The sequence below is a fragment of the Eublepharis macularius genome, chromosome 5, assembly GCF_028583425.1.
Source record: "Eublepharis macularius isolate TG4126 chromosome 5, MPM_Emac_v1.0, whole genome shotgun sequence".
Lineage (NCBI taxonomy): Eukaryota > Metazoa > Chordata > Lepidosauria > Squamata > Eublepharidae > Eublepharis > Eublepharis macularius.
This window is the reverse complement of record NC_072794.1, coordinates 95,936,663-95,948,903: the sequence shown is the minus strand read 5'-3', so window position 1 is coordinate 95,948,903 and position 12,241 is coordinate 95,936,663. Positions and strand designations below refer to the sequence as shown.

General features: G+C 45.4%; 1 protein-coding gene across 3 annotated transcripts in view; it reads right to left on the bottom strand.

The window, feature by feature from the left end:
• LOC129331258 (phosphatidylinositol 3-kinase regulatory subunit beta-like) overlaps positions 1 to 12,241 on the bottom strand; it is a 28,940-nt gene that overhangs the window by 1,501 nt on the left and 15,198 nt on the right. For 2 of the 3 annotated variants that reach the window (XM_054981703.1, XM_054981702.1), the window contains exon 3: positions 3,736 to 3,831. In XM_054981703.1, the coding sequence (XP_054837678.1) occupies positions 3,736 to 3,831 (96 nt within the window). Of the gene's footprint in view, positions 1 to 2,754; positions 2,868 to 3,735; positions 3,832 to 12,241 lie in introns of all 3 variants that reach the window. The other variant, XM_054981704.1, reaches the window with a different exon arrangement.

Here is a 12,241-nt window from a genome sequence, read left to right as displayed (position 1 = left end):
AATAATGGTAACTCTCACTTTAGCAAGCTTGAGAAAAACTGCAAGTATTGTGGGAAAATTATACTTTGGGGCTTCTATTTTCATACCCATGCTATCAGTGAATAATATTCTAGGCATTAGGCTTGGCCTGCTTGGAGAACTCAGGAAACTTCTTTCCATTCAACATCTTTCAGAACTAGGAAGACTCTTTTCAGGGTCTTAAGAGTAGACTGCCATTCTTTCCACCCATACTTGTTAATGGATCTAGCCATCTATTGAGTGCCTTGTAGCTACAGGTTATTATTTTATGACTAATGATCAGGCTTGGCTATCAATTGTACCTACAGTAGCTGATAAAATATTTTACTTTGGAACTTGCTGCTGTGGATACCAAATGTTTAAATTTGGGAGCTCTGTGGAAGGAATTATTTGATTCTTTGAACCCATAGTCTCCAATCTATCAATGTATCAGTTACAGGAGGCATCCCCAACCTTTTTGAGCCTACAATCATTTTTGGAATTTTAACATAGTGTGGCTGAGCCTGGCAACTGGCAGGACAGCTGGGTGAGGGCAGGGACAAGGGGTCATACATGTGATGTCAGCAGTGTTGCCAATGTAAGTGTCCCTAATATGGCAAGCCTAGTGTGGTGGGTTCAGCCATAAAATGGCTGCCACAGAAGGTGGAGCCAGCCACAAAATGGCTGCTGCAGCTTACCTTCAGTAACATAGTGAAGATCCTTCTGCTGTGGTGGCAGCTGCTACTAAAGAAACATTTTTAAAAACCTGCACAGCCAATCAGTTCTCCAATGGCCAATCAGAAACTTGCTGGGCAAAAGCCCCATCTGGCCCCATCCACTTTCTAAAAACACTTGGCAGGCAACAGGTAAGATGTCCACGGATGCCACAGCACCCATGAGCACCATGATGGCGACCCCTGAGCCATAGTTTCAGCTTTGGGAGAATTGTGTTCATAAGAGGCACAGCAGCATACCAGAATAGAAGCTATACCCCATAAGCAAACAACAAAGTTGCACCAGTATGATCTAGTGATTAGAGTATTAGACTTAGACTAGGGTACATTTCACACTCATGGGTGAACATGCCATTTCCAAGGTGTCAACACAATCGCAACAGATTTGGCTTGGCATCTGTGCATTTCACACTGTCCAAGAAGTTTCGAATTGGTGTCCTGCATTTTGTTTCACACTTGGTTTGAAGCCCTGGTTTTGTTGCAGATTTTGTAGGCTTTGGAATTCATGCCACCCTTTTAAATAAAAGTTTGTGTATGTGTTGTAACGTTGTGACATTACCACTTGAAACCCCACCCCTTCCTATGCACATCAATACTGTGCAGCCATTTTTGCACCCTAATTTTTCACATTTGAAAATAGCGTCAAGGGGTGTTGAGAGCTGATTGTTCCCACCCAGCAAATTTTCCAGCCACCATTGGTCTCACATGATCACATGAACCCTGAATAGCTGAGGTGTGGTGATCTTTTTGCAGAAAGACTCCCCACGTTTGTTCAAATGCCATTTTTAAGGCCATCATTATCATTTATATTGAGCATTAAAAATAAAAAGGGAAATGTGTGGTTCTTTGCAGAGCCAGAAAGCATATCTACTGGTGATGATTTCCCATGGCACTTTCCCCCCTAACAGCGGTAATGTAAGAGCATTGCTTTCTATCCATTGATTTTAAAAAAGATGTACAACACTGAAATGTTACTGGCCTTTAGAAATACAAAAAAAAAATTAAGTGGACGGGGTGCTGAGGAGGGTGGATTTTATTAGATCCACACAGACTAATCAGCTCAAGGAAAAGGAGAGGGCAGTGAAGAGAAGCAAACAGCTCAAATGTAATGAGGACGCTTAAGAGGAAGCTGCAGCAGCAGGATGTGGGGTGGGGGTGGGACACAAGGATGGGAGCCAGAAGAGAGGAGAGGCTGAGCGGAGGCCTTGCCAGAGAGAGAGAGAGTTCCCAATGCCCCTTGCTCATTCCCAGCAGCATTCTCCCCTCCTTTGCTCCGGGCCAAAGATAATCCCCAGTTCACAAACTCGCCAGCACTTGGCAAGGACAAGAGGCAGCTGAGCAAAAATTAAAGTCAGCTCAGCCCAGACCATGCACCGAGTGCCTTGTGTGCTGTGCGGCCAAAGTGCCCCCCCCCCCAGCCAGGGCTGTCTGCTAAGCCAAGCCCAAGTTTTTCAAGGGTGTCACTCAGACAGAGGCACCAGGGCGCAGAGGGTGAGTGCGTGCACTTCCACTTCGCAACCCTGGGTCTGCCCGCCTCCCTCTCTGCGCTCTGCTTTCTCTGCTCGGGACAGGCCAGGCAGGCACCTAGCTCCCTGCTGCCAGCTAGCTGGGTGGGCCAGGGATGCTTTGCCGCACTGCCACTAAATGCTGAAACATTAAAATAAGGGGTGGACAAAGCGGTTTGGGAGTTGAGGAGAGTGGGTGTGGTCAGATCTGCACAGACCAATAAGCTCCTGAGGAAAAGGAGAAGGGGGGAGAGAAGCAAAAAGAGGAAAAAGTGTTCACACTGGCATTAATCGGGCCAGCCGCGAGTCAGCAGCGGATTCAAAATAACATTGCGGTATATCCGCAGCAGGAAAAATCAGGGATACCGCAGACTAAGCGTGGCACTGCATCCCATGACTAGCTTGCAAGTGTGAAACCACTGCAAACATGGGATGCAAAACAGGTGCGGAAACTCTGTAAAGTACAAGTGTGAAAGGTACCTAGAACTGGCAGACCCAGGTTGAAAGACCCACTTTACCTTGAATCTCACCGGGTGACTTTCGGCCAGTCATACTGTTGCAGTCTAACCTTCCTCATAGGACTGTTGGAGGTTAAAAGGCAGGAACATAAGCATATACACCACCCTGATCTCTTGGGAGGAAGGAAAGGATTCCAACAAATAAATAAATCCTCTGCAATGCTACCAAGTACAACTGTTAGTTTCGGTGTATTGCCACCAATGCCAAAAATAGCATGAAAGTCTAGCAATGGCACTGCTGGCAATGTGTGTGAGCTCCACAGTGAGTAGGTAAAGTTAGTCCCCTGTGCAAGCACCGAGTCATTACTGACCCATGGAGGGAGGTTGCATCATGATGTTTTCTTGGCAGACTTTTTGTTACAGGGTGGTTTGCCAGTCATCTACACTTTACCCCCAGGAAAATATGTACTCACTTTACCAACCTTGGAAGGATGGAAGGCTGAGTCAACCTTGAGCTGGTTACCTGAACCTGGCTTCTGCCAGGATCGAACTCAGGTTGTGAGCAGAGCTTGGGCTGCAGTACTGCAGCTTACCAATCTGTGCCATGGGGTAGACATAAACAAAACCTTCTGAGTATCATTCTAGCCACTGGCTTCTCCTCTGCCCTTCCTTTGCACCTCCCCCTCCTCTAAATACTGATTTCCAGAATGGTCATAAGGTATGTGAATCCCTGTTCAACTAAGTGTACCAGTTCCCCTCCATTAAATATTGGATATACTTGGTGTGCCTTGAACAGAGCTATTAGCTGGATACACACAACATATCCGTGTAAAGTCCAAAGTGCACTGAAGGGAATCTGAAGGAGGCTGCTACCCATGCCCTTCACTGATGGCCTCCTTCACCACTGATGGCCCACCCCACATCCACACACACATTGGATGTTCCATGAATGTCTTATGTATTGGGCTGGGATGATTTTATAATATATACTGAGACATGGTTTAGAATGCAGAACCTGAAGAAAACTCTAACGTGAGATACCTTCTTTTTCTAAAGCATCAACAAGTCTCTTTACAACCAGCAGTGCTTGTTCTGGAAGATTTAACCGATCGACAACCTCCATCTGCCCAGCTGGTCCTGTTAGGAGGAGAAACAAATATAATTTAACTCTCAAGTTTCTCATTTCAGCAGATTCATAGCTGTGACAGTTAAGTCGCTCAGTAAATGTCTCTTGTGGGTCTTCATTGGCTAGGAGATGTCTGGTCTAGCCAACCTGGTATATTCTCTATGGAATTGGTTTTATTGCAGTTTTCAGCTACCAATATAGCCTTTGAAAACTAACAGGTAATTTTAGAAGAAAATCTTTGTGATTTAATTCAAAGAGAATATTAGCGATTCAAAGAGAGAAAGAAGGTTAATTCCATGTCTAGAGGATGTTCAAGCTACAATCTAGAAACTTTTCTGATTGTGGAACATCACTGGAATGTTATGGCCTGCAACTGCTATCATGATGTATACAAGAAGAGAATTCAGGATGCCAGGAGGCCTCAGTATGGTTGCCAGGTGTCTGGTTTTCCCTTGGAAAGTCAATTTTTTTCTGGGACTGTCTAGAGGAAATGTGGTTAAAATACCAAATATCAAAAATGTCCAGTATGTTTGAACATGGGAGAGGAGGGGTGCCTGTATGGATCCCATTTCCCCAGTGGGAGGAGATCCCCCGCTTCCACCCTCCACCTCCCCACCACTTACCTGGCTGGTGGGGGGGGGGGTAATGTGGGAATGGACCTCTTGGGCACACTTCCAGGGTAGCGCAACAACATCACTTCCTGGAAATGATGTCATCACAGAGGTGTGGGGGCATGCATGCGAAGTGAACAATGGGAACAGCAAAAAGGTAAGCACTCGGTCCCCCATCCCTAGGTTGCCAGGTCCCTCTACCCTCCTGCTGGGAGGGTAGAGTCCCTGGCACTTACCTTGTGTTGGGCATGAGGTCCTTACAGGCCCAGCACGAGGTCCTTACAGGTGTGATGATCTCACTTCTGGAAGTGACGTCACCCACATCAGCTGCGTGAGCACTCCCGCACTCTGCATGGGGCCCAAATTGGCCCCAAACAAAGCACAGGAATACTCCTGCAGCCGGCACAATGACGTCACTTCCAGAAGTGACATCACCACGCTTGTTGGGAGTGTGCATGCTTCACATTCCTGAGGTGCCTGCCGGTGATGGGCAACCTCCGGGAGCTTGCTACCTCCCACCGATCGCTGGGCGATCAGCAGATGAGGGGGCAAATCCCTGGGAGTTTGCCTGCCACTGGAGAGCACCTGGAAACCCTCCCTCTCCCGTCAGGAGGGTCAAGGGGATCTGGCAACCCTAGGCAGTTGGTCACGGGTATCCATGAGCTGGCAGCATTACTGGCAGGCCTTTCTGCTCAACCTCTGCCTCCACCCCTCTTCTGTACTTCCAGCACCCGACCTTTTCCTGCATGCCTGGGAAGCGGCAGGACCACCTGCCAGTCCAAGTACCAGAGGAACAATGAGCTGGCTCAGCCTCCTCCTGTATGCCTGGGAAGCAGCAGGCCCACTCACCTGCCTGACCTCCTGAGCACTGGCCAGCGATGACATTGCTCCAGAGTGATATCATCACACCAGGTTTGGAAGTGCGCATGCACTTTGCATGTGAACAATAAACTCCAGGGTCTGGTTTATGTTTTATGAAATTTGGCAACCCTAGACTAGCTTACCCGAAGCAGGGAAAAAATTCAGAATTATGGTATTTTACTGGCTTCGGTAAAGCAAGTGCACTGATTTCTGTTTCTGTATGCAAAAGTACCTTGAATGACTTTGTTGGTCATATCCAGCAATTGTTCCCCTATAGTTCTAGCTATATCCATGACAATTTCTTAGAATCTGGGAGCAATGCAAGGTTAGCTATGGTCAGTACTTGGATGGGAGACCACTAAGACAGACTGGGTTGCTATATGGAAGAAGGCAACGGCAAACCACTTTTGCTCATCTCTTGCCTTGAATACCCTGTAGATTGGTTCACCATAAGTCACTTGTGATGCAATAATACATTATTCTTTCAAAATACCATTTTATAGTGTTGGTTTGAACTGAAGGAACTTTTCTTAGGAAATCCTCTCTGTCAAACAAACAAATAAACCCTTCCACTAATCCCATTTTATGAAGAACTGAGGTTCATATACATTGAGACGTTAGGTTCCTATTCCTTTAATAAATACTTTTAAGAAGGAATTTTGGCAACTATAGATAATCATTAAGGATGCTACGAATTCCAACAGAAATCTGACCGCAAGGCAACCTTATATTGACTGAACACCTGGCTTACATGAAAGGTAATTGGATCACCTCAATGTTTTTGTTTGGAGCTTGTCTCACACACTGTTCTTAATAGCTTTGTGCCTGCACAGTAGCCAAGTGCCACAGGGTGAGAGCCATGTTATGCCTTGATAAATATGTAAAAAAGCAGCTTGCAGCCACTTTTGATTCCGCACAGTCCATGAACTATAATTTCTCTGTCACCAGTGAAGAGGCATGTATCTCCTGAAGACATGGCTGATTTATTAAAATGAACTACTCATTGAGCTCAAAATCATCACAGTTCACACCCCTCTCTGCACATGTGCAGTTGGATGCATATTTTAAATTTATTTATCTAACATATTTGCATGCTGCTTGTCTCCTAAAATACAGGATTCAAAGGAGCTTACAAAGGCACACAAAATTCAAGATGAGCACACAATCACTTAAAATTCGAACATACCAGAACACATCCTGCTTACTCTCCTGCCCACCATAAAATTCAAAATTGAAAAAAAAAAACAATACACCAGCAAGAAACCACCCACAAAAACAAAAAGCTATAAAACACAAAATGTTAAAACAAGACCAACCTCATTATTAAATGTGGATTATAAAATTTTTACAACAATAATGGCAGCAAGATTAAGAAAATTTCCAGATATAATTCATGAAGATCAAACAGGATTTTGTTTCAAAGAGATATATGAGAGATAACATTATATATCTATACAATGTAATTGAAAACTCAAGGAGAAAAAACAGCATTTATGTTTTTGGATGCAGAGAAAGCTTTTGATAATGTGTCTTGGTTATTTTTGATGAAAGTACTATAAAATATGAACTGTGGGACTGAATTTTTAAACTGAATGCAAAGTATCTACATAGATCAACAAGCCAGAATTTTAGTAAGTGGTTCCCTAATGGCACTTTGAGACAGCAGGCACTGCAAACAAGGAATTGCAAAGGCATTTTCCAGCAAGAAGCAAAGTTACATCGCAACCTTAAAAACTCCCTTTCCTGCTGGCAGGTAGACCCTTTGTCCCAATTTGCTCATGTGTTTTGGAGCATGAAAGTTAATTCCCTAGCTTCTGGTTTGCTGAAACACTATGCACAAGTTAATGTGACAGCAGCAGAACAGAAATTTAAACAAGTCAACCAAGAAGATAGCAGTCCAGTAAATCTGAAATTGGGATTTCCCCACCCAGGAAATGGAGGAAAACTTCAGTGGTACCACAAGGATGACCAATTGTTCCTGTCCATCTTAGCAAAACGCTTATTATCGCAACTATGTCCTCTCCCGCCCCCACCCACCCACCTACCTACCTCCCACCAGTCTTTCCTTGGTTTTAACATGAAGGTTTGATTTCAGCCACACATAGCCAGGAATTGCTGTTAAGTCTGACATTTCAATCTGCCCTAAAATCAGAGAAAGCCAAAGAAAATGAATAGCACTGAAGTTGGCCAAGGCATTAAACTGATCCAGATTTTACTCTTGGCAGGGAGTAATCTGCAGTATAATTGGCAGACTAGATGACTGTGCACAGCTCTTATTATTTTAAGAAAAAGACTTCAGGAATACAAAGGAGACTAAGGATATCAGCAGCTACTAATCAACAAGAACAACATATATAACCCTGTAATTAAGGGATCCTACAATCTCATATTAAGCTTGCAGCAGTACAAACACTCAAACTGGTTTAAGCATATGCACATCAGAGCACAATCAACTTGGAAACATGCTGTGTGTGTAATTCTAAGGATTGCTAGCCCTGTGTCAGTGTGGAAAATATTCCACCCCCAGCCTGTAACATCCTGTGCCCCCCACCCCCACTCAGCTGTCTGGCTTGTTGGGGAAGGAATGAGGGAGACTTACCAACAGACTCTTCCGGCTGACTCTGTGACATTACCAGTGATGCAACCATGTCACTTCCTTTATGCCCAGAAATGATATCATCATGTTGTTAGTGAAGCTCTGATATTTCAGCCAAACCACAGTTTTTCCCCAAATACCAGAGCAGTTCCAGCATGATGACAACATTACCTGTAATGACATCATAGTGTCACCCATGTATTTGACAAATATTTGCATCATGTATGACTGGCTGCTGCAGAATTACCACAACTGAAAGCTAAATTCTAAGGAGATGTGGGGTTTGTCCTCAGGCAAAACCTCTGAGGGATGGAGCCATACAATACCTGGAAGCATCTTCTAGTTAACTTTTTACACCCGATCGAAAATCTAAGCACAGAGCAATCATGGCCAGAGTTTAATTTCATCATTCCAGTAAAGTTGATCAACTGCTGGCTAGGTCAGTCAGCAAGTCTTTTCATGTCCACTTAGGGCACAACTACATGCACTGACTTTAAAAATTTTTTACACAGTCCTGCCACCGGAACTCTGTTTTAAGAAGACAGACTAGTAGCAATAGAGAAAGGGTTATTTTAATCCTTTCTGAACCACTGTCCTCTTTCCCAAGATTCTTTTGGCTTTGATGGGGAAAATATAGGGGAAAGAACAGCTTGATAATTTTCAGTGAACAAACAGGACAAGGATGAATGGTTCAACTGCATCACTTGCAACAAGGAAGAAAAAAGGGGGGTGGGGGGGAAACCCCACAAACTCAACCCAAACAAGCAGGGGAACAAAAGGGGTTAAGTAACAACTTAAAAGTATATATATATAGTAAATATTAAAAAGTATTTATTATCCTCACCCACGTTCCTGCCCTCGCTGAGAATACCAGCGCACTCCTCTTTGGCCTGGTGGGTGGGCACATGGGGAGGTGCCTCTGGTGAGCGGCCAGACCCCCTGCCCCCTGAGGGGAGGTGGCTCGCCACTGCCTCCCTGTGCCCGCCAGGCCCGGCGGCCGCCGCCAGCACCCACTTTCTGTACATTGGGCCAACGTCAACTGGTGGCTCTAATTGTATCGAGTGGGAGTTTCCTGGGGGCCTTGGATTGGAGAGGGTATAACTCCAAGATCCCTTTTGTAATTTTGTCCAAACTTGGGTGATGGCTGTAGGAGAGCCTGCAAAACACTCCCCAGGAATATGGGCTCTCTAAGCGCCACGGGGGCCGTTCTGGTGCCCACGAACAGCGAACCACGAACCGGTTCGGCAACGGAAAATGTTTGTTGCAGTTCGCGACCTCGGGATCGTCATCGGCACTGAACCATGAACCGCAGAGTTGTTAAATTTTTTTGGTTCGTGCCCATGTTTAATAATGACCCTTTGGAACCCACCTGCATGGGACATAGGAAAGAGCAGAATAATATCATTATAATTCTCACCAAACTTTAAAGTCATAGTACCGCCTATGGCAGTACGACAAAGAGTGACAGCATAGTGTTGTGGTTAGAGTGTTGGACTAGGATCTGAGAGGTTTGAATACTCATTCTGTCATGGAAGCTCACTGAGTGACCTTGGGCCAGCCATTCACACTGTCTCAGCATAAAATATATGAGACAGAAGGGTCAAGCTAACATTAAAAATATACCAAAATTATATCTCACAAGGTTGTTGTTGTAGGAATAAAATGAAGACAGGCAGAATATTAGTTGCTTTGGGTCCCCATTTGGGAGAATAGCAGAGTATAAATATCTAAATAAATAAATATAAATATACTCGAGATTAAACTACAAAATAATGTGTGTCTAAGGCCATATAATATTATTATAATAATTCTTTTCATCCTCCCTCATTGCAGCATAAATTTCACTCAGAGCACTACATCACTTCAACTCCCTCCTTCTCTCCCTCACAGCCCAATCTCAACTGTCCAAACTGCATCTCCAACTGTCAAACTCCTGACAGCACCCAGCCACCAACATGTACAAGCACAAAGAAAAGAAAAGGAAGAATGACTGCGCTGTGAGAAAACAGGTCAGCAGACTTTATTTCAACTGGGTATCAGCGTCTATGTGAATATTGAAAGTGTAAATGATAGTATAAGCTCTGCTTCCCAAACTGCCTGTGAATTTGACATGGAGATAGATGCTGATCTGACAAATGCTCTTTCCATGAAGGTGAAATTGTTCATGAACCAGAACCAGTGGTCAAGAGTGAAAGACTCAGTCCACCTGACACAAGCCTGCCTAGTCAGGATACCCACAGGTACATCCTCCTTATGACTATATTACAGAATGTGATCTTGGGTTGTGGCCAACTGTAAACGAGGAGATGCAGGCTTACTGGTCTAGGAAAGGGAGTGATGAGTGCCACAATGAAAATGATACTATCATAAATAGGGGTGTGCGCTTCGGGAATCCGATTTGGGTAAAATCCAGAAAGCTTCAGCATGCTGGCCCCAATTTGGAAATCCCGAAGCAAAGCTCCCCAAAGCATTTGGAATGCTTCGGGAAGCTTCGGGGGACCCGGAGGGTTAGGGTTAAAGGGCCCTTTCGCAAGCGGCAGGGCCCTTTAAACCTAACAATTCCCTCCCACCCTTTCCTCCCCACCCACCTCACTTACCTGGCACCAGCAGAAGGGAAGGCTGGCCCTCTCTGCCGGCCAGCGGCAGGAGAGAAGGCCCTGTTTCATTGATTCATTGATTTATAAATTTCATTTTGTATAATTGATGTAGAACTTCTACATGTCCTAACAGAACAAATACATAAGAATTTTGTTTCACTTCCTATTTTATTTTATTTTTCTAATTAACACCCCCCCACACACAAATTACAATTAATTTATTCTCTTATATAACCTCTATTAATAAGATCAGGACTTTTTTTGAGGGGGAACGATCCGGAATGCCGTTCCAGCAGCTCTAGAATCTGCCCACATGATTCCTTCCTCCTTCAGCCCTGCGGGCTCTGCAGAGGAGGCTTAGTTGCTTTGAGTTCATTCTGCTTTTTTTCCATTCCTCTCTCTCTCTCTCTCTCTCTCTCTCTCTCTCTCTCTCTCTCTCTGTGAGTGCAAGCAGAGCTGCTGGGGCCAGCTCTGCTGAGGAGGGTAAGCTGCTTGGAGTTCATTCTGCTTTCATTGCATTCAGGGGTTTCTGTGTATGTGTGTGCTGCTTTGAGTTCATTCTGTTTTATTTTCATTGGGGAGTAGGTGGGTGGGGCTGTGTGTGTATGTGTGCTGCTGTGCTGGAATGCAGGCAGGGAATCTGCCACAAGCTTCACTAAGAGTCTGGAGTTCGACTAAGCCAACCGCAGAACAAGCAGGGAGCGTAGTCCAGGGAGCCAAAACCGAAGGTTAGAGCCAAAAGAGCAGTTAGAGCAGAGCTGGGTCGCAGTAGAACCGAGCAGGTCTGTGCGCAGGTGCTTCTGCAATGAGGGAAAGGGTGTCCTGGCTTAAGAGCAATCACCTCTAAGGCAGTGCTGCATCCTGCTAGGACTCAAGGTCACTACGCCGCTGTTTGAGTGCCTGAAGCCATGCACTTTGTCTCCTTTCCTGTGCAACAAAACGCTGCCGCACCCTACGCTGCATTTCAGGTTCAGGGGAGCTTGGTGGGGATGTTGCCCTGGTCTCAACAACCTGCTGGTGCAGGTAAGGAAACAGCCTCTGTCTCTGATTCTGCCCTGGATTCCTCAGCCTGCTGTGGCAAGGGTTCCTGCTGTTCCACTCCCTGCTGGTCTTCCAAGCAGCTGACTCTGGAGGGGCTTGGAATACTCTCTCCCCTGTCATCCTCCATGAGGTCTTCATCCTCTGAGGACTCAGAGCCCACAACAGCTGCTTTGAGTTCATTCTGTTTTATTTTCATTCGGGGGTGGGGCTGTGTGTGTGTGTGTATGCGCGTGCTGCTTTGAGTTCATTCTCCTTACTTTTCAGGGGGTGGGGCTGTATGTGTGTGCTACCTTGAGATTATTCTGCTTTTTTCCATTCCCCCCCCTCTCTCTCTCTCTCTCTCTGTGTGTGTGTGTGTGTGTGTGTGTGTGTGTGTGTGTGTGTGTGAGAGAGAGAGAGAGAGAGAGAGAGAGAGAGAGAGAGAGAGAGAGATGGGGTCCAGCACGGACTCTCCAGAGGAGGCTTAGCTGCTTTGAGTTAATTCTGCTCTTTTTTCATTCATGAGTGAGAGACAGAGTGCAAGCAGAGCTGCTGGGGCTGGCTCTGCAGAGGAGGATAAGCGGCTTTGAGTTCATTCTGCTTTCATTTCAATCAGGGGTTTCTGTGTATGTGTGTGCTGCTTTGAGTTCATTCTATTTTATTTTCATTGGGGGAGTGGGGCTGTGTGTGTATGTGTGCTGCTTTGAGTTCATTCTGTTTTATTTCCATTTGGGGG